The sequence below is a fragment of the Sitophilus oryzae genome, unplaced genomic scaffold, assembly GCF_002938485.1.
Source record: "Sitophilus oryzae breed Bouriz unplaced genomic scaffold, Soryzae_2.0 scaffold_1499_pilon_pilon, whole genome shotgun sequence".
NCBI classification, from domain to species: domain Eukaryota; kingdom Metazoa; phylum Arthropoda; class Insecta; order Coleoptera; family Curculionidae; genus Sitophilus; species Sitophilus oryzae.
In genome coordinates this window covers 3,271,811-3,293,597 of record NW_022146168.1, presented here as the reverse complement: position 1 = coordinate 3,293,597, position 21,787 = coordinate 3,271,811, and the positions used below count along the sequence as shown (strand labels likewise).

The following is a 21,787-nucleotide window of genomic DNA, read 5'->3' as shown; positions in this document are numbered from 1 at the left end:
GTGGATATGATTATTGTATTCAATTATTGTAGATTGAGAAGATTCAGAAATCACACTTTCATATGGGCTTTTAAGACTCTTTGAAAATCTGCGAGGGAAGACTGATACTATATTAGCGAAATGGGTTAGGTAGTGCAGATACGAAAATATTACACTTAGTTAACTGGGTATATACAGGAAGAAATCATGTAGAATATAATCGCAATATACAACCTCTTTTATATTTTTGTTTGAATTGACATAATCAAGAGGGCTTATTTTTTGGTATTTATTATAATTTTGTAATATCTTCGGTTTGAAAGAAGATATCAAGATGTGGTTTTCGCTGACTTTTTAAGCTTTTACTACTCTTTACTATCAGCTAAAATTACATATACTATCGTATTTAACTTTTTTGAAAAATCGCGCTATGTTATGTTCTATATAGAGTTCAAAACTTTATTATTATTATGGAAGAGCACAAATGTGAACGTCGCCATCGTTATTATTTTAATTTGTATACAATTATTGTTTATATACCTAATAAAGACATTTTGAATTGAATTGAATTGAATTATTTTTATGGTATAATATAGAGTAAGAAACGCTCTTTTAACGAGCCCCGTTTGTTGAATTCTATTCATGCAGTCCGGAGTTATTAACATTTAAATAAAGATAGATCTAACCTTCCCCCACCACTTTATTTTAGCAGATAGGGGAAAATGGTTCTAACAAAAAAAAATCCAAAATTTAATGAAGATTATGAAGCTATTATTTATAGTACCCATTATCTAGGCAAAATTCTGTAAAAATTCTATTTTCTTATTTTCCATAGCAGTTGCGCCCCCTAGCGGCTGTTTTACAAACTTGAAAATAGTTTCCAGCAATTTCTCATAGTCCCTTTAGTTATAAATATTTTTTTCCGTAAGCCCTAAGGCTAATACTTTCCGAGATACAGCCGAGAGCTATTCTTAGTGGGACACTCTATACATATGTCGATATATTATTTGAGATATTTAAAGATATTTAAAAATGCATGCTATAATAGAATAGATTATTAACACCCTGTACATTGCTTTTCAGAATGAATTCTTGTGCTGCCATTTGAGCTAGAGAAATAAAATTTAGTGAAAAATTTGATTGCTTTGTTTAATGTATACAGCGGTTTCAAAAATTGCTGGTCTATTTTAAATATATGTTTTAGACAAAAACTTCGTTATTACAAAAAAAACACCCTGTATTTTTTTAAATAAATCGAAGCAGATTCAAATGCTCTTTCAAACTATTTTAGGGTTTCCTATACCTATCTAGCTCAGATTTTGAATAAAGAGCCATTTTTCTATATAGAGTATTTTTTCGTAGGTGTCATATTTTTCAAGATATAAGCTAAAAAGTCATAAAAGTGACATTTAAACCCTCCCTTCTTCTCGAGCTCATCGTCTATCTTCGGGGACTTTTGACACATATCAGCCCAAGTCTAGAGAAATCATTTAAAACCATTTTCAAAACTGTGGGATTTTTTTCCATCGATTTTTCTAATTTGACTGGGCTATATGGGCACTTTCCAACCTAAACTTATGTCATTTGTCTATGCTTGTGTTTAAAAGTAAAGCGTTTTGGTGTATTGTGGTGAATTTGTGTTTTATTTTACTTTTACATTGTGCCGAACTTACAATTACCATAAAAAGTAATAAAATAGAAATAAAACACTGAAAGTTAGCAAAAATACATATAATTAAAACTGACAAAGAATTTGTATAAAAATAAAATACATTTACAAAAAAACGTATTAGTCTATAAAATATAATATTTTAATTATGCTACAGTATGTCTACAAATTTACTATTTTAATTTGTAGATATATTTCTAGCTAACAGTCATAATAATATATTAGTAAATAAGAACGTTTATTATATTAATATTATTTATTAACATTAATTATAATCGTTAATTTAGTTTATTCCGTATCTATTGAATAAAAAATAAAACAAAGCTAAGGGTGCAATCAAAGGTATATTTTGTCAAATCCTCGGCGTAATGTGCATATTTTGTCAACTGATATTCTTTCAAAATAAATAGCTTACTTCGGGTTTTTCTTTTCACCGATTCTGAACCGCCCTAGAACTGTGATACGCATGCGCAGAAGCAAATATGAAGATATTATTTCATTTACACATGCGCTGTAGAGTTCTAGGACGGTTCAGAATCGGTAATAACAAGAACCCGAACAAAGCTAATATATCATTTAAGATTTTCTCACTACTAAAAATATTCACGAATATTTTTTGTATGCAACGAAAATAATAAACCTAATTATTCTCTCGTGACAGTGCTGGTTCTCAAATGAGGAAGAGATGATCACAATATATTAGAATATAAGTGAATATTACAGTCGCAACAATAAATAGAGTCATAATAATGGTAATACGATTATAATATACCTTCTAGTGAAGTTGGATTAAGAGGTCTAACTTCCTCCTCAGTCATATCCAAGTCATATCCATATACCTGCACCTAATATCCCTAAACCTCTCTGCCAAATCCTCATAACCTGTAAAATTCAAAGGAGTAGTCCCAAAAAAGCGAACTCGAATATGCCTACCTCAAATCAAAATGCAACCATATACATAGTTGCTTGAAAAATTTAAACTTTTGACAAATAAAGAAAAATATAGTTTCGGTAAATAAAAAATCAATCAAATCCTCATAACCTGTAAAATTCAAAGGAGTAGTCCCAAAAAAGCGAACTCGAATATGCCTACCTCAAATCAAAATGCAACCATATACATAGTTGCTTGAAAAATTTAAACTTTTGACAAATGAAGAAAAATATAGTTTCGGTAAATATACGTTAGATAGTTATAACCTAACTAGTCTCTTTAAACTAACCAGGTAATTAAAGGAAACATCATCGATGTACACAATATTCACGGATATATCTAAACTCTGAAGGGTTTTATTATGACCCTAAATAAAGTAAAAAACAATCACTAACACGTCAACAAAAAACCCAATTGAAAGAAATCTCTATAATAATAGCTCATTATTTTCTTGTACCAATACCAAAATAGAATCAAAATACTTTTTAAAGCATAAATAATGTTAAATATATGGATTTAAGCGTGTTGCTACTTCAGGTTATTTGTAATAATGAGTTTAAAACACTTGGATTAATTATCTATATGATTATAAAATTTATTAAAAATTTGAGTAGAAGAAAAACAACGCACTTGTCTTACGACAGTTAATGTGGCATTGGCATGCAGTGCAAATCAAGCCAGGGTAGGCAAAATTTGACAAATTAATAAAATAAGAATAGCATAAGTAATTAATTAATCAAGATAATTATTTTTTATAAAAATTGGGAGAAATATTACCACAGAAACGCGTTTTGACTTTTAGGACTTGAAAAAATTCAGCAATATTTTCATGTTTTCCTTAATTAGTATTTTTCTGAAATTGTCAATAATAAAAAAGTTTTTCTTCTTATAAAGACAATTCGGAGACTTACTGTACATAGGAATTGCGCGAAAACGCATCAGTAATCGAAAATTATTTTAATTAATTGGATTAGTAATAAGTTAAAAAGTAATGATATAATTTTTTATATTGGCACGTCATCGTGACCTAATCGGTCATTTAATCTACGTGACCGGTCATTTAATCTACGAGGCCGCAAAACTTCGGGACATAAGTCTAATAACAAATCTCCTCGGATTTTCACGACAGGTTTGGGCTTGCACCACTTTGGAATGTTATGGCCACTTAAAATATAAAATGTAAATGTTATACCAAAGATAATAAAAATAACTGCTGTCAAAAAAATACCATTTTCTACAGAGATATACGGTCTGTTTAGTCTCCTAGTAATATCAGTAGAAAACAACTGAAGTTGCGCCGAACGCGGAATATGGTAGGTTCCATTCATCAAATACTGAAGAGTATTATTTTCCCCATATGTAATTTTACATAACATATACGGGCGTGAAGTTACCTCAAATTCTCGTATACGTACATCTAACCTCTTCAGAGCCGGTAACAAGATTTGTCTAGAGGCACAAAGAATCGGATTGTCGTTAAAATCCACCAATACATCTTTATTTTCAAACGTCTTTCTAAAGCCTTCTGCATCAAAACCAGGTAAACTATTGTGAGTTATATTCAGATAGATTACATGGGGAAAGGTAATGCCATCGTAAAAAATTAAGTCACAGATATTGTTTCGAATCAAACTAATCCGCTTTAACAAGTGAAATCTGAAAAATGTTGCCATGTCGATTCTTTCCAGGCGGTTGTACTCTAAATTAAGATCTCTCAATTGATAAGTAATATGATAGACCCTAGACTTCTCAGAATCATCTGGGATCGGATTGAATGGGACTATTTCATTAATTTTGTTGCTCTTTAAAAATATCTGTCTTAGATTTCCTAAATAAAGGAGCATCTCAAGTCTCAATTTTATCAAATTATTTTTAGACAAATCTAAAATTTCTAATTTATTTAAAGGCCTAAATGTCTCTGAATTGTTGATAGACGCAATTCTATTACTACTTAAATTCAAAACTTTGAGATTGTCCAAGCCGGTAAACAATTTTTCATGGAGTTTAGTAAGGTTATTTCCGTACAAATATAAATCAGTCAAACAAGGGAATTGGGCAAAAACATCATTATATATAGTACTGATATACGTATAGCTCAGATCTAATGCGGTAATATATTCCGCTTCATCATTTTTAAGGAGGTCTTCAGTTAGCCACGAGAGCTTATGGGATAGATTGCTAGGACCAAGGTACATAAAATTACTTAGATTAGCACCACTCATGTTTACGCGATTTCCTAGATAGGTAGCGTTACTTGGATTAAAACTATGGGTATTTTCTTTATATTCAATATCTGTTCGAAAGTTTCTCCATGCTTGTTTGCAATCAGCTACAGGACACTCTTTTTTTTCACTGGACATTTTAAGTGCATTTACACAGATTAAAATTAAAGATAACAGGAGTAGAAGTAAATCCATCTGAAACAAAATAGAACAATATATATACAGGGTGCTACAAATTCGAGCTACGAGCATTGGTATCTCGGAAACCGTAAGAGATACGAAGATGGTTAAATTGGGGCAAAGTTGCATCTTGGAATGTTCACCAAGATGCTATCAAAAAAGTTTTTAAAATTTCCAGGATTGCTAAGTTTTTTGGAAGAAATGAATTTTTTTGAAAATCAATTTTATTTTTTCCTGTCGTTACTTTTTAAAAAATCAAAAAACTAATTGCATATTCTCATAGCCACTTTATTGGGGCTATCTGACAGTATTTTTAGATTTTCAAATTAGCTGATAATTTGTGAGATACAGAGGCCGACTTCATTTTTTTAAATACGGACCTGCATTTTTTATTTCAGTTTTTGAAAGAACTCGGTCTCCTGAGTACAACTATATGCCACACTTTATACTTTTTTTTGTTTTGAGTACCTTAACAACAACAAAACTATTTATAATGATTTTTTTAAATATTTTCAAGTCCGACCCTGGTTTCTTAAAATATTTAATCTGATTATATTCATTGCAACAATATTGATCAGCGCTAATTAACATTGAATTAGGAAAATCGAGCCAATTGAAAGATCCGAATAAATAATATCCAGCTCAGCAATTTAAAGATATTATGTTAACTTTTTTTATTGTGAATTTGAAATTCTCAGTGTACGATCTAACAATATGGATAATATTAATCGTAGTTATTATAAATAAATCACCTTCTACAAACTTGTTTCTAATGCACTACATGTTCGAAAGGGTTACCACCTTGCCTATTACACAAATTTATTATTCTTTCAATTTTATTTATAGCTTTTTCAACATATCTTCTTATACTTCCGAATGCATTTTGTACTCTTTATTGTAAATGTTGAAAAATATTGATTTCATTTTTACAAGTGACGTAAGTAATGCAATTATGTTTTTTATTGAATTTGATTTTTTGTATTCAATGTTTTACCCCACGTCATAGTTAAATTTGAAGGCTTATCAATATTGTTGTAAATATTTAAAAAACAGAACCGGACTTGAAATTAGTTTAAATAAATTTTGTGTTTAAATGTCCAAAACAAAAAAAAAGTATAAAGTGTGGCATATCATTGTACTTAGGAGACCGAGTTCTTTCAAAATCTGAAATAAAAAATGCAGGTCCGTATTTAAAAAAATTAAGTTGGCCTCTGTATCTCACAAATTATTAGCTAATTTGAAAATCTAAAAATACTATCAGATAGCCCTAATAAAGTGGCTATGAGTAAGTGCAATTAGTTTTTTGATTTTCTAAAAACTAACGACAGGAAAAAATAAAATTGATTTTCAAAAAAATCCGATTTTTCCTAACCTAACTTAACCGTTTTTTCCAAAAAAATCAGTAATCCTTGAAATTTTTAAAACTTTTTTTGATGGAATTTTGGTGAACATCCCAAGGCGCAACTTTGCCCCAATTTAACCATCTTCGTATCTATTACGGTTACCGAGATACCAATTTGTAACACCCTGTATACCCCAGTCAAATTAGTTAGAAAAAGGCACATCGATGGAAAAAATTCCCACAGTTTTGAAAATGGTTGTAAACGATTCCCCTAGACTAATAACCAAACCAATTTCGTAGAGAATTTTCTGGGCTTCAATTCTCTATACCGGGTGCGTCTTAAAAGTAGCTCACCCCTATAACGTTTTTATTTTTTCAGTTAAAAAAAACGAGATTTGGCATATTAGTAGATGACATAAATTAGGATTGATTGACGTATTCAATTGTTTTCAGTCACTTCCTGTTTCACCTGAAATGACTTCAACTTTTGATTTTTAAATGGCACGCTCGGTATTTTTTTAATTTATTCGATTGAAAATAACACTCTGAATAGAATAATATATCATAATATGTCAACTTTTGACATTTTAGTATGTGGTTTATTTGAAATTATAACTTGCGGTTGGTAACGAAAATTTGACTTAAAATACCAAGTGTGCGGTATCAAATAATTCGTAAAAAAAATGCTTTTTCCAAATATGCTACTGAGCCACCCTTGTTCCATTTGAAAAAAAATGAGATATGATTAAAAATACGATTTGAGCATCTTTTAACCGGCCAGGATTAGACACGAAAAAACATTAGACGATCATATTTATTTTTCCAAAGTTCCTTGATTAAGAATTAGTGTTTTTAACATAGCCATGGCACTCTAGATTGAATTTTAAAATACGATTTTTTATTAAGCGAGAATGTCAAAAGTTGACATATGATATGCCATTCTATTCAGAATGTCATTTTCTATCGAATAAAGTAAAAAAATATCGAGGGTGCAATTTAAAAATCAAATCCGGTGAAACAGAAAGTGAACCAAAAACAATTGAATACGTCAATCAATACTAATTTATGTTATAGGTATACTAATATACCAATTCTAGTTTTTTTATCTCAAAAAAATAAAAAAGTTATAGGGGGTGAGCCACTTTTGAGACGCACCACGGTATAGAGATTTTTTCGTAGGTGTCATATTTTCCGAGATATAAGCTAAAAAATCATAAAAGTGACGTTTAAGCCCTCCCTTCTGCTCGAGCTCATAGCCTATCTTCGGGGACTTTTGACACATATCAGCCCAAGTCTAGAGAAATCATTTAAAACCATTTTCAAAACTGTGGGATTTTTTTCCACCGATTTGTCTAATTTGACTGGGCTAATAGAATAGGTATCTGTATTAATTATTAGACTTGGTGTCTCACAAAATGTGCAGATGTTTTAAATAAAGATGTCATTTTTATCTATATTTTTAGAAAAAAAGTACTGTATTACAAATATAATGGAAGGTTCAAAACCAATCAGTCAATCAACAATTGCATTCAGAAAATGAGGTTTAAAAACTACCCAAAAGTGATACAAATTTGTTTTTTAATATTACGTATGTTGTTTTCAGTTTTACTTTTCTATCAATAAATAAAAATGTTATTTATTGATTGTTGATTTAACTTGCATTGGTTGGCTTCTGAATCTTGCATATACTGTGTACTCTACTGCAGTGATGCAATATTAAATTTAGCATAAAAATAACTTATAAGTGTATTTCATTTTATACCATTTTTCAGTACAGCAAAAATAATTAATTCTCCATACAAGTCAGTTGTTCATAGTGTTAACCAAGGTATAAAAACTCCATAGGCGAAACATTTTTTAAAACCTCGCCCAAATGTTGTCAAGAATTTACCGAAAAGTTATGTAAACGTTATGCAGATGATGTATTTCTTATTTTCTCAAAAATATTGACACATTGTGGACAGATTAAAAATTTTATTAAGCATTGTGGCGATAGATATAACAGTAATTTTTTAGATTTTGGATTTAGTGTGTAAAAAAGAGGACTTTTTCAATAAGTCAGAGAAAAGAAAACAATATCAAGATCAAAAAGGACTGTCCTCTGATAGGAGAACGGTTGGCAACCCTAGTCTTAACATAGCCATGGACACTCTAGATTGAAATTTATGCTATTTTTTTATTGAAAATGTCAACAGTTGACATAATAAACCATTCTATTATCACAATGTTATTTTCTATCAAATAAATAAAAAATACCGAGGGTGCCATTTAAAAATCAAAAGTTGTCGTCATTTCCGGCGAAACAGGAAGGGTTGGGTTGGCCACCTTTAAAGAACACCCTGTATATCGCAAAATAAAAACACTAAATCACCACAATACACCAAAACCCTTTTACTTTTACACTGGACGCGCGTTTCGCTAACCATGTTAGCATCATCAGCAGATGATTATAAACTGTCTTTACAGTTCCTGCGCGTCCAGTGTAAAAGTAAAAGTGTTTTGGTGTATTGTGGTGATTTAGTGTTTTTATTTTGCTGTGTATGTATGTCCTAAAATGCTTACTTTCGGAAATACAGGGTGTAGAAGTTTCATTTTTATTTCGACTTTTTCCAATTAATTTATGAAGTAACGTCAATATTTAGATGAAAATTGGTGCCTGGGAGTTTTTTGATATGAGAAATTTTATTTCGATGTCAATATGACTCCTACTTGTAGAGGGCGCCACCTACATATGTTTTAACTGGTTTGAAGAGTAATAACTTTTCTTCCGTACCTGTTTAAAACTACTGAGTAAAAAAATATACATTTACGAAGTTTTTTACGTAAAAAATGTCTCCTGGTAAGAATCGCTACGAGTAATGGTTCTTGAGATATTTGGAATCGAACTTATCAATACCTATCATCATTGACATAAATTAAACATATTGACTAAATAGTTATTAGACTAAAATCATACATTTGAAATGTTTTTGTGCCAAAAGTTCAACAGAAACTGTTTTATCATCATTTTTTCGCAAAAAGTTTATGATTAATTTAAACACATAAAAATTTCCCAAATTTATTATTTCAGTCAAGTAACTATCTACTCAACGTTATTTTTTTGTCAATAATGACATGTATTGACTATTTTCATTCTAAATATCTTGAGAACGGTTGCTCGTAGCGATTTTTACCAAGAGACATTTTTTACGAAAAAAGTCATAGAAATGTATATTTTTTCACTCCATAGTTTTATACAGGTACGGACGAAAAGTTATTACACTTCAACACAGTTAAAACCCATGTAGGGGGCGCCCTCTACAAGTAGGAGTCATATTGACATCCAAATCAAATTTCTCATGTCAAAAAACTCCCAGATACCAATTTTCATCCAAATATTGACGTTAGAAATTTGATTTTGTTGTCATGATTGTTCAGAAATTATTTGGAAAAAATCGAAATAAAAATGAAACTTCTGCACCCTGTATCCCCAAAACTAAGCATTTTAGGACATACATTTATACGAACTTTTTTACTTATTTTTATCTGCAGAATACGCTGCCGAAGTTTCCGGAATACAGTTCGGACCACCCTGTATATCAATACCGGGTGCGTTTCGAAAGTCGGCTCACCCCTATAACTTTTTTACTTTTTCAGATAAAAAAACGAGATTGAGTATGTTAGTATATGACATAAATTGGGATTGATTGACGTATTCATTTGCTTCCGGTTACTTCCGGCTTCACCGAAAATCGCTACAACTTTTGATTTTTAAATGGCACCCTCGGTATTTTTTTACTTTATCCGATAGAAAATGACACTCTGAATCGAATGGCATATCATATGTCAACTTTTGACATTTTGGCATATGGTTTATTTAAAATTGTAACATGCGGTTCTTAACGACAATTTGACTCGAAATACCCAGTGTGCGGTATCAAATTATTCGTAAAAAAATGCTTTTTCCAAATATGCTAATGAGCCACCCTCCTTCCATTTGAAAAAATTTGGATATGATTAAAAATACGATTTGGGCATCTATTAACCGCCCTGGACAAGACACTAAAAACATTAGACGATCAAATCTATTTTTCCAAGGCTCCTTGATTAAAAATTAGTGTTTTTAACACAGTCATGGCACTCTAGATTGAAATTTAAAATACAATTTGTTTTTGAGTGACTATATCAAAAGTTGACATATTATATGTCATTCGATTCAGAGTGTCATTTTCTATCGAATAAAGTAAAAAAATACCGAGGATGCCATTTAAAAATCAAAAGTTGTAGCCATTTCCTATAGCGCCCTCTACAAGTAGGAGTCATATTGATATCAAAATCGAATTTCTCATGTCAAAAAACTTCCAGACACCAATTTTTATCCAAATATTGACGTTACTTCACGAATTATTTGGAAAAAATCAAAATAAAAATGAAACTTCTACACCCTGTATCTCCGAAACCAAAGCCGAAACTAGGCATTTGAGGACATACATTTATACGAACTTTTTTACTTATTTTTATCTGCAGAATATGCTGCCGAAGTTTCTGGAATACAATTCGGACCACCCTGTATACAAATACACAGGTTTAAAAAGCGAGTATGTATACGAAAAATTTATTATTTAATTATTATTCTAAAAGTGTTAGGAAGTAAAATAATTTGTAAAAATTCTAAAAATAAAAATAAAAAAGTAAATATTTTGATATCTTCAGAAGGTCTAACTTGTATTATAATTTATTATTTCAGTTGAAACACTTTTTAGATTAGTTCAACTACAGTAGCGAGCATAGTTTTAATTACCGGTTTTGCTAGTGGGGCATAATTGGGGCTATTTTGACTATAACGATTTTTTTAATGGTACATAATTATAATTTCAGAAGATGTTCATAAAACATTTAATCTAGGTTATTAAAAAAAAGTATCCCATTAATATTGCAAATTATATTTTATCCTCTCATAGTATAGTCTATTTAATTTTTTAATTATGCAACGACCACTTTGTTAATTGTGTCTAGCCCCAGCAAGGCAACTATTAAGCTTTGGTTAGCGTGGTTATGTGGAGGGTGTTAATTCATTGGTTAGTTGGTTATTTGGTGGGTTCGGTTGGTTTTTACTAATTTATATTTGTTTTTTAGATATTCATTGATTTCTTTATTTGTTTGTAATAAATGTATATAGTACGCCACAGCTGTTCTGCATCCGCTTTTGTCAAAAACTCTAACATGATTGGTCAAGCTTAATAGTTGCCTTGATGGGGCTAGACACAAGTGTTTACTCCCTTGTCGTCGAACTGCTTGAATCTTGAATTTATTTTTGCTATTGATCAAATCGGTATGAGAAAATTGTTGGAAAATATTGGGAAATACGTGAAATATTCATAATTTAATGGATGTTTAACTTAAATATGAATTGGTCACGGATTACTTTAAATATAGATAGCTTAAAAATGACTTCAATAAATCGTATTTATAAAATGTATTGCGTACATTACTTAAAAATTTTAAGAAAATAACTCACCTTTGTTGTTTTCCTTCCCCTCCTCCTCTAATTTGATTTTTCATCAACAAATTTAAACGATTTCGTTTTTGATTATTGTATTTGGTCGCTCACAACACTGGAACAAATTATCAGTAACCGTTAATTAGGTACTTAACAAAAAATAATTATGTACGTATTCAAATATCAATTAGGAACTAAGTTTATTCGGTATAGAAATTTGGAAAAGTATAAACGGGATTAACCATTTTAGAACAAGCAAAAACTTTTATGAAAATGCATGTATACCAAAATGTTAATAACAAAAAAGTTTTTCCTCTTGAAAAGGCAATCAGGGGACATACTGTATAAACTAATAACTTACCTTTAGTAATTTAATGAATTTTTCTTATTCCAAAAATTCTTAAATTATAATTCCATGAAAATCACAGGATGTGTATCTTCTATCCGTATAACTAAAAAACAGTAATTATATTACATAATATAGAATATAGGTACACTTATTAAAAATATCATACTTACCTAACATTGGTTGAAAAACCACTGTTATAATAATGCAGACAATTTGTACATAAATAGACAAACAAATACAAATATCTGAGAAAATTTTATAATGCCTTTGGAGGTACAGGCATGGAGATCAAACAAATACCATGTTTTTGCTTGTTTTCATTTTAACACAATTTGTTTCTTTGTACATTTGATTTTTTTGTAAGAATTCCAATGCAGAGGTTAAAATGGCACGATACGAATGATAATTTACGAGGGATATTTGAATAGGAATTTGATCCTGAACTGATCATCTCAAAATTTTATTAATACTCCATTTTCAAAAAAAGAATTACAACGTTTATTATGGAGTGTGTATGGAGTACTTAGTTATACTAACAAGATTTTTAACAATACATAACACTGTTAACAATATACTGACTGACTGACAAATCAAAATTTGCCATAAAGAATTCTTTCGGGTTTGGTTTGAAAAATATTAAGTTCGACATAATGCAACACTCGTTTCTTTCGATGTCAAAAGCCTGTTCACTTCTATTCTAACCTATGAATTGTCCTCTATTATTTATGAACTAATAATTAATAAATCTAATCTTAATATAATAGTAAAATAAGATTTAGTAACAATAATTATTATTATATATTTATTATGGAGGCGGGTTCAGAGACTTTACAATAGGGGTAATAAAAAATATGTTTAGAAATCGTTGTTGATCGTTAACATTATTTTCGTTTTTAACAGATTTTAGTAATTCTAACTGTTCAAGGGAACTAAGCGACTGTCTTGTTTCTCTGTGTAGTAACTCAATTGAGTTTTCATTAATTTTGTGACTTTAATATACAATGAGTTGGCGAGGCCAGAACTTTGCTGGAGATTATTAATAGACTTTACATGTTGTTTAATCCTCCTGTTTGGCCTATGTACAGGGTGGGTCAAATTAGACGCTTTTAAAGGGAAACATCCTTTTCTATAGGAGATAGACGAAAACTAATATCGGTGTCTGGAGTTCAATTTTTATCAAAGACATGTTGGTGAAAACCGTACATCGATGTCTGTTACCGTTTCGGAGTTACGGGGTGTTTTTCAAAAATGTGCATTTTTAAAAAATCGCTGTAACTTTTTTGCTATGAAAAATTTTGTATTTTTGTGAAAACATTTTCAAAGCATTTTTTAATGTAGAATTTCATGGTTTTAGTATTTTTTTAAAATTAATAATTTTAGAATTATCCACAGAAAATTTGATTTTTTATATGGGACACCTGGTATATTTTTAATTCATTGAAAAGAATTTAATTTTACCTTTTCTAAAATGTAGCATACTTGATATTTTCCTCTTCGAGATATAGAGTTCTTAAAAATTCGCCTACTTTGAATAAGTAGGCTTTGAACGGCGCCGGCTGTAGTGCAGAAAATTGTAGCTGTGCGAGCAACAATTAAACGAAAATAATATTTGCAATGAGATATGCAGAATTTTATATCAATTTAAACTATATTTAACAACATCAACACATCTAAACTATATCTAATAACAATAAAAATTAATAGCAAACCAAGACATGAGATTTTGCTACAAGTGTTCGACATATCCGTTTTTGAACATTTCTCGCGGAATTAATTAACTCAGTGGAGGTAAAAGATACCCTCGCATAACGGCTAAATACTTGTAATTCTTGTCTAGATTATAGGGGCAATTTAAAAATAAGAACCTTTATTCCTTCACAAAGATAAAAATCCACTAAGGATAACAGGCACTAAGTCGGGCTGCCTCGACGGCCAACGGCTGGAATCTTGGTTAGCTATTCAATTATTCTCGAAATTGGCAGCAAAAATTTAGTGATAACTTCAGCGTTCTGTGGCGGTGCCTCGTCTTGCTGGAAAAATATGTTTTTGAGTTCCATTAGGGGCAGATCATCAATAAGGGGTCCAAAGCCTACTAGTTAAAAGTGGCAAAACTTATAAAAATTCTGTATTTCGAAGGGGACTATAACAAATTATCAAGTGTGTTATATTTTTGTAAAGGTAATTTTAAGTTCTTTTCACTTAATTAAAAATATATAGGGTATCCCAAATAAAAAATCAATTTTTCTGTTGATAACTCTTAAATTATTAATTTAAAAAAAAATTATGCTTAAACCATTAAATTCTACGTAAAAAGGTGCTTTGGAAATGTTTTCCCGAAAATACAAAATTTTCCATAGCAAAAAAGTTACAGCGATTTGTTAAAAATGCACATTTTTTAAAAACAACCCGTAACTCCGAAACGGTAACAGATATCGATGTGCGGTTTTCACCATCATATTTTTGATAAAAATTGAGCTCCACCGATATTAGTTTTCGTCTATCTCCTATAGAAAAGGGTGTTTCCCTTTAAAAGCGTCCAATTTGACCCACCCTGTACACGGCATCACAATCATCGCAATCCACCCTATATACACCCGACTTATTTTTGACATTAGTTTTGCCTTTATTATTTAATACAATTTGACCTAAATTTCTATTACTTACGTTAATAGTTTTACATCCTATTTTATTGAGATTATTTCATATTTTGTTAGTTAAATTAGGAATGTAGATTCAAAGTCGATAATTGTTATTGTCTTTAGAATTAGCGGAATAAAAATTTTTCATTAATATTTTCTTTTGTTTTTTCTTTAGCATATTATCAATAAGGGAACACTTATATCATTGTTGATGGCGATTTATTTAATAATATTTAACAGTTTTTTAAAATTCTCTGGGTTCAGTGGAAACATTACTAATCTAAGAATTAAACTACGAAAGGGTGACATTTTAATTTGCCAGGATTGGTGTGATTTACTGTGTATTACAGTGTCTGGTGGTAGTGGGTTTTCTGTAAATATCAAATTTTAATCTATATGACTATTTTATAATTGTAATGTCAAGAAAATTGATGGTATTAATACTTTTTTCAATAGTAAATTGAATTCTCGGGTTAATTGAATTTAATAATGTCAAAAAACTGTATAAATTTCTCTCGGTGCCCGACCAAATGCAGAAAATGTCATCTACATATCTTGCCCAATAATTTATTTTTGATATTAAACTACTCTTGTTTTTAAATAGCTTCTTTTCAAAGTCTGCCATAAATATTTCTACGAATAACGGTGAAATTGGGGAACCCATCGGTAACCCATCTTTCTGTTTAAATATTTCATTGTTGTACTGAAAATAATTTTGTTCTAAACAAGTTTGAATTATTGTTATTAAATCTGATTTTACTATTTTTATCCCAGTCAAATTAGTTAAAAAAAGGCCAATCGGTGGAAAAAATTCCCACAGTTTTAAAAATGGTTTTAAACGATTCCTCTAGACTTGGGCTGATACGTGTCAAATATCCCCGAAGATAGACGATGAGCTCGAGGAGTGGGGAGTTGTTAAATGTCAGTTTTTTTAGTCTTTTTTGCTTATATCTGGGAAAATGCTCTATATATAAAAATAAAGCTGACAAAATTCTCTATAAAAATGATTCTATACATTTTTGTTCCGGGACTTATGGTTTCCGAATCCGAACTATGCCCTTCATAAATTTGGGTACTTCAATGCCAATCCGGCATATTACAAATCCGTACAAACACATTTCTTTCCATTGTACGTTTTTCCTTCAAATAGCGTATATACTGTGATTTTATAAGTTTTAGACGTGATGCGTTCACATAAATCCAGATAATATGGAATACTATAGATAATTTTAAAGTATGGAGAGTCATATCCTTAGATGAAGTAAATTGTTATGTACTGTTTAATTTGCGAAGTTTGAGTCTTTCGTCACATATTGTCATTCTCTCTCTCTTATCCATGTTTATCACATGAAATTGAAATTTTGTGTCAAAAACGTAAGTCCATTATATTTCTTACATCATACGATTATTTTTTCCGTTTTAAATACGGATCACCTTCATTAAGGCGCGTATTCATCTGAGCACGAACGCGAATGAGGCAAGGCGAGGCAGAACGAATGTCTCGTTTGAACTTTGAAAACCGCAAATTGAAATCAGGCGGGATAGCGAACGAGGCACTGATTCACAGCCGTGCGGCGTGCGGCACTGTCGGCAGATAAAGAAACACTGCAGGTGATGATTTAAGAGTTTCTTTAATATGTCAACCTTTTCTTCCAAAACATCTGCAATTTCGCCCCAGGCATCCTCTTTTTTCCATAAAATGGGTCGCTTTTAATATTATTTAATTAAAATTAACGTTTTTTCATTACTCCAGTTCATACTGCACGAGTTTATTATGACAAGAACACATGAACCAAAACAAATTTAACGAATTAAAGATTTAAACGGAAGCGCGAGGCAATAATACAAAATCGCCGTCCACAACGAACCGAATGGTACTCAAGTTCCCTTTGATGTACCAATTCGCTACGGATGGCAGCCGAATAGCCTCGAATCTAACCGAGGCAGTTTGCCGCTCCATTCGTATGCTCGCCTTGCCTCGTTCGCGTTCATGCTCACATGAATACGCGCCTTTACGTATAAAGAATCGTACTTCCTTGTCTAATGTGCATGAATAGAAAAAGGCAAACATCATATTTATTGTATTACCCGCCAAAATCGAACAAAAGAATATCGCCGACTGTCAACCTTGTCGTTAAATTTTAACGACTCCGATAGTTTCCCGTAAATTCTTGTGGGATTTTCTGTGTTTATTTAGTTATTTGTGATGTAATTTGTGTTTAAAATGCCGTCCCGTTTTAGTGAAAAAGAACAACGGCTCATATTAAAAATTATCGAGTATTTGAAACTCTAAAATGGTGGAAAACCCCCTTTTAACTGTGTGGGCTGTTTATGATGTAATTGGATAACTACCGAGTGACTTAATATTTTATAACTAACTCGAAACTATTCACGTGTTTTATAGAGAGCATCGGAGGCTTTAGAAACTTCATGCTCGACTGTGCAAAGATTAAGTTCCAGAGGAATCGTGAAAGATAAAGAACAAAAAGCAGCAAAACAAGTCACAATATTCGTTTGTCCCCTGGAATTCCTGCTTATAAGATCCATGATTAATAGAGGACGTATTTATTCATTGTATACACTGCGGGTAGGCTACAATAAGTTTGTCATTGTTTAATATTTTGTTATTAAATTTGTTATTGTTAGTTTACAACCAGAGATATAAACAACTCATGGACCAAGTCAAGAAATACGTGAGAACCAATATGGCGCCGAAAATGATGACGAAAGTTTCAAACTTTGCAAATTGAATAGTACATGGATAGGTTATAGGTAGAGAAGTTTCAAAGATCGCACTTTCATACGAGCATCATTTTTCAAATTCTGCGAAGGAAGACTGATACTATATTGGTGAAATGGATTGGTAGTGCAGATACGTAAATATTAACACTTATGTCAACTGTACCTACACGAGGGAATCGTGCAATGTAGAATATCAATAATCATAATATACAACCTCAGGGAACCAGACCTCAATGCTGCGTGCTTTTGAACATTAGAAAAATCTACTGCAGGCGGGGATAGAAATCTTCAACTCTGAGCAATAATGGACCATAAACCATGATTCTTGGTTATACTTTCTGCAATATTTCCAGCTGCGCTAAATGCGGTGGTGTACTTTTTTTTATCGTAACTTGCTGTTATTGTTAAGTCGTGTGTGCCCTAGTGCTCGCAAATGGAGGACAAAAAGTCAGGATGCAATGAAGACTTGAAAGATAACATAAGGATCCCTTAATATTACCATTATTAATATGAAAGGTTAAATTTAGACTAATTCTATTTTAAATCCGAAAATACAATATGAGAAACAGTGTTAATTTTGTTAACCCTGTAACTCTTAAAGGATTAGACCTATGAAAAAAATGCATTCAACCAATTTCGTAGAGATTTATATATACAATTTTCTGAGTTTTTTTTCTATAAAAGGTATATTTTTGTAGGTGTCATATTTTCCGAGATATAAGCTAAAAAGTCATAAAAGTGACATTTAACGGAAGAGGAAGGGGGAGGTTCCTCTAGTTCGTTGCCTATCTTCGGGGACTTTTGACACATATCATCAGCCCAAGTCTAGAAGAATCAATTAAAACCATTTTCAAAACTGTGGGATTTTTTTCCACCAATTTGTCTAATTTGACTGGACTCAATTAAGATTAGATTTATTAATTAGTTCATAAATAATAGAGGACAATTCATGGGTTGGGATAGAAGGCTTTTGACATCGAAAGAAACGAGTGTTGCATTATGTGGAACATCAATATTTTTCAAATTATCTAGCAACTCGAAAGAATTCTTTATGGCAAATTTTAATTGAAAATTGATCATGGAATTTAAAAAAATAATGACTTTTCTAATAAAACTGATATTTTAAGGACAGTTATCTTATTTTTGAATTTATAGTAGATACATATAATAATTATTGATTGGCAGAATTGGTAGAGTTAATTTTTGATGTAATACTAAAGCCGGGACGCCATTAGGCCACACGCCACGCTATCCCACATGAGACGTGAGCTCACGTGTTGCGACGGCAAGAGTGTACACATGACGGAAAGAGTGTACACATGAGATCTGGGGCAGACGAATCGCCCATCACACATGTGATAGCGTGGGATGGCGTGGGGTGGCGTGACGTGTTGGCTAATGGGGTGCCCGCATAATGTAGATATTTTATAAAGTATTATATCATTAAGAGACAAAAATTGCAATAAGTTCAATTTCCACTCCATTTTTCCCAAATGTACTATAATTTTGTTTTAAACTTTTTGACGGCCATTGTATAACGGCTGGAGGCGCGCCAACTGAATTACTTTTTCAGTTATATTTGGTAGGGTACTGTGATTTAATTACGAATTATGTTTGTTTGTTTTTTATGGAGTGACGTAAGCCATCGAATTCGGATCGGGGCCTCTCTGTAATGAAGACAAGGCGACCCAATACGGTCTTCGATTTGCAACTGTCCGCAGAATGCTAATTAATTTTGAATAAGGATACTACATTTGCGTCATTCACTCGGTTACTCTTTGCTATTGACATTCAAACATCGTCTGATTTAAATACGTTGAACACATAACAATACGAAAAACAAACGATGCATTTTTTGGAATAATAAACACTACCAAGAACGATTCGTAAATCGTTTGATTCAGATTGAAGAATTTCGTATATTTTCGTTCTATTGCAATACCTAATTATCTTGAATTGAAGATACACTTATAGTCCAAAATCGGACGAGTCAAGAAAGATTTTGACAGACGACATCGAACAAATAACAGAAAATACAATACAGACAATAACTGCCGCTCTCATGTATTCTCTCTTATTCGCACCGTTTTAATATAACAAGAGGTGAGTGTGGCCAGTTTATTCTTCTATATAAAAAATATGTGCCTATTGCTGTAATTGTGTTTATATAAAAAATTATTAAAATTATTATTTATTTAAATAATGTTTTATATAAAAAGTATATAAATTTAAAATCGAAGGAAAAATGAAAATCATGAGTGTATACAAAATCTTCTCACTTTTATCCTCGATTTTTCATAAAGTTGGCTAATTTTTATTAATGCCTTTGTTTACCGAGGTTTTATAATTCTTGTAGATATCTGTTCTAGTGAATTACAGAATTTGTAGGTATACCTTCAATTATTTCTGAGTGTAGTAGGTAGTAGAGCTTATTTATTTGAAAATAAATTAATGTCATACTTAACAACTGGCAAAGGAGTACGACACAGGGAGACGCGATATCTCCAAAGCTGTTTACAGCAACACTAGAAGAAATCTTTCGTCAACTGGACTGGGCCAACAAAGGATTAAAAATAGATTGAGAATAAGTATCTCAAATTGTTAACTGCAGGTCGCACAACGCTCAATGAAACGAAATATGCTGGAAATAACCAAGAGAGACCGTAAAAGAATAGAGTGGATACGACAAAAGACCCAGGTAATAGATGTCATCCACAGAGTCAAATCCCTCAAGTGGCAATGGGCGGGACACCTAGCAAGAAGGACGTCAAAAACAGATGGACCACAAAAATTCCAACATGGTACTCACGAGGAATTAAGAAATCTAGAAGAAGATCGAACGTGAGGTGGGACCATGATATTTCGAAATTAGCAAGGATAACTTGGGCTCGCATAGCCAGCAATAGACAACAATGGGCCCAACTACAAAGAGAGTATCTAAATATGTGAGGAAGGCTACACCATAATTCAAGGGGTGGCTGCAATAACCAAGCAGCTTCATTTTAACAAATTTTACTAGCCAAAGTAGGGAGTTCGAAGAGCTGCTCTGTTCTTGCTACAACCGAAAGCAAGGCAGCTCCAAATAATGTTGCCATTTATGTATTGTTGAATGAAGATACCTGATTGTTGCAAAGAACGATAGGACTATTTTTTAAAGGGCAATTCAGTAAATATCTCATTTTCGTAAAAAAAGTTGAGCTGCCTGGTTATTGCAGCTACCTCTTCAATTGGAAATGGTTGAATAAGCTGAAAATGATGATGATGACGACTTAAGAACATTATTGTAAATAACACTATGACCTCTGCGCCAATGTATGATTTTTTTTAAGAATAGTTTTCAATACAAGAAATTCTAAGATGACAAATAAAAATTGTAATATAGTTAAGCTAACATATTAACTGATTAACTAGGACCTAATAGAAGTGATAAGTTTAAGGTTATTTTATTGTATGGATATATTTTGACCAACTTAAAATGTGTAGAACAACATATCCCATTTTTAAAATGAACTGAATTTAATATTGACTATACTGGTGATATTTAAGGTAATAAAATATGAGATACGTGTAAATATAATAAAAGTTGCAGTTTAAGACTGGTATGCCCAGTTGCAGTAGTGACATATTTTACATTTTTATTTAACACTACACCAACAACAAATTATTAAAAAGCTTACCTATCATAAATCAGAACTTGGCACTGAGGCCTGGCTTGATCTTGATACATATGACAGAAAATTAGATGACTGGGTAAATATAATCATCTCTAAATAACTTACTACTTTATCACAATAAGTAAAGCTATTTTTGGTACAGAATTATATTGTATGAAAAACGAATATATCTATTTAGAGGCTCATCATTTTGCAATGTATTATGTAGGTACCAATTACAGTTAGTAGTTCTAAGTAACTTAAATTTCAGTTAGCTTTAATTGCAACAGCAAGTAGAAGTTACTTGTACATTCTAACATATAAACAAATTTCATTAACCCTATTCAGTTCTAAATAAAATCTACTTACTTACCGAAGTAATAAAGCAATCAAGTATTTGAGAACCCTCTTCTTTTACTCCATTTTCTTTAGAACTTGCACTGCTTTCTTCCTATAATATTTAAACAATTAGATTTAATTATAGGAATGGAATTACTTATAATTAAGGGAACTGGCTCTCTGACAAAGCTATCTATAAATATTACATTCGAATCGAGAAAACGGCAACTAAAATGTTAGTTGACATTAAACTTGCTATATGA

The 21,787-nt window shown here is 31.3% G+C and overlaps 2 protein-coding genes across 6 annotated transcripts in view; both read right to left on the bottom strand.

Annotated features, from left to right (window-relative positions):
* Nucleotides 1-21,787, bottom strand: part of LOC115877849 (inositol-trisphosphate 3-kinase homolog) — a 282,008-nt gene that overhangs the window by 259,906 nt on the left and 315 nt on the right. For all 3 annotated transcript variants that reach the window (XM_030894173.1, XM_030894174.1, XM_030894178.1), the window contains exon 2: nt 21,559-21,636. In XM_030894173.1, the coding sequence (XP_030750033.1) occupies nt 21,559-21,636 (78 nt within the window). The remainder of the gene's footprint in view (nt 1-21,558; nt 21,637-21,787) is intronic.
* LOC115877848 (toll-like receptor 6) lies at nt 1,727-12,549 on the bottom strand. Of its 3 annotated transcripts, none has more exons than XR_004049417.1 (5): nt 12,322-12,549; nt 12,164-12,254; nt 11,821-11,917; nt 2,203-4,996; nt 1,727-2,087 (listed from the first exon to the last, which is right to left on the bottom strand). XR_004049417.1 is itself a non-coding variant. In XM_030894172.1 (4 exons), exon 4 carries the CDS (start codon nt 4,994-4,996, stop codon nt 3,584-3,586), a length of 1,413 nt encoding a protein of 470 aa, XP_030750032.1. In that variant the 5' UTR covers nt 11,821-11,917; nt 12,164-12,254; nt 12,322-12,549; the 3' UTR covers nt 1,727-3,583. The 3 variants fall into 3 exon arrangements, 1 of the variants encoding a protein (XP_030750032.1); XR_004049418.1 differs by lacking the exon at nt 1,727-2,087 and having other exon boundaries at nt 2,464-2,530; nt 2,691-4,996; XM_030894172.1 differs by having other exon boundaries at nt 1,727-4,996.

Excerpts from the sequence above, each read along its gene's own strand:
- LOC115877848 (XM_030894172.1), bottom strand. The coding sequence starts at position 4,996 with ATGGATTTACTTCTACTCCTGTTATCTTTAATTTTAATCTGTGTAAAT.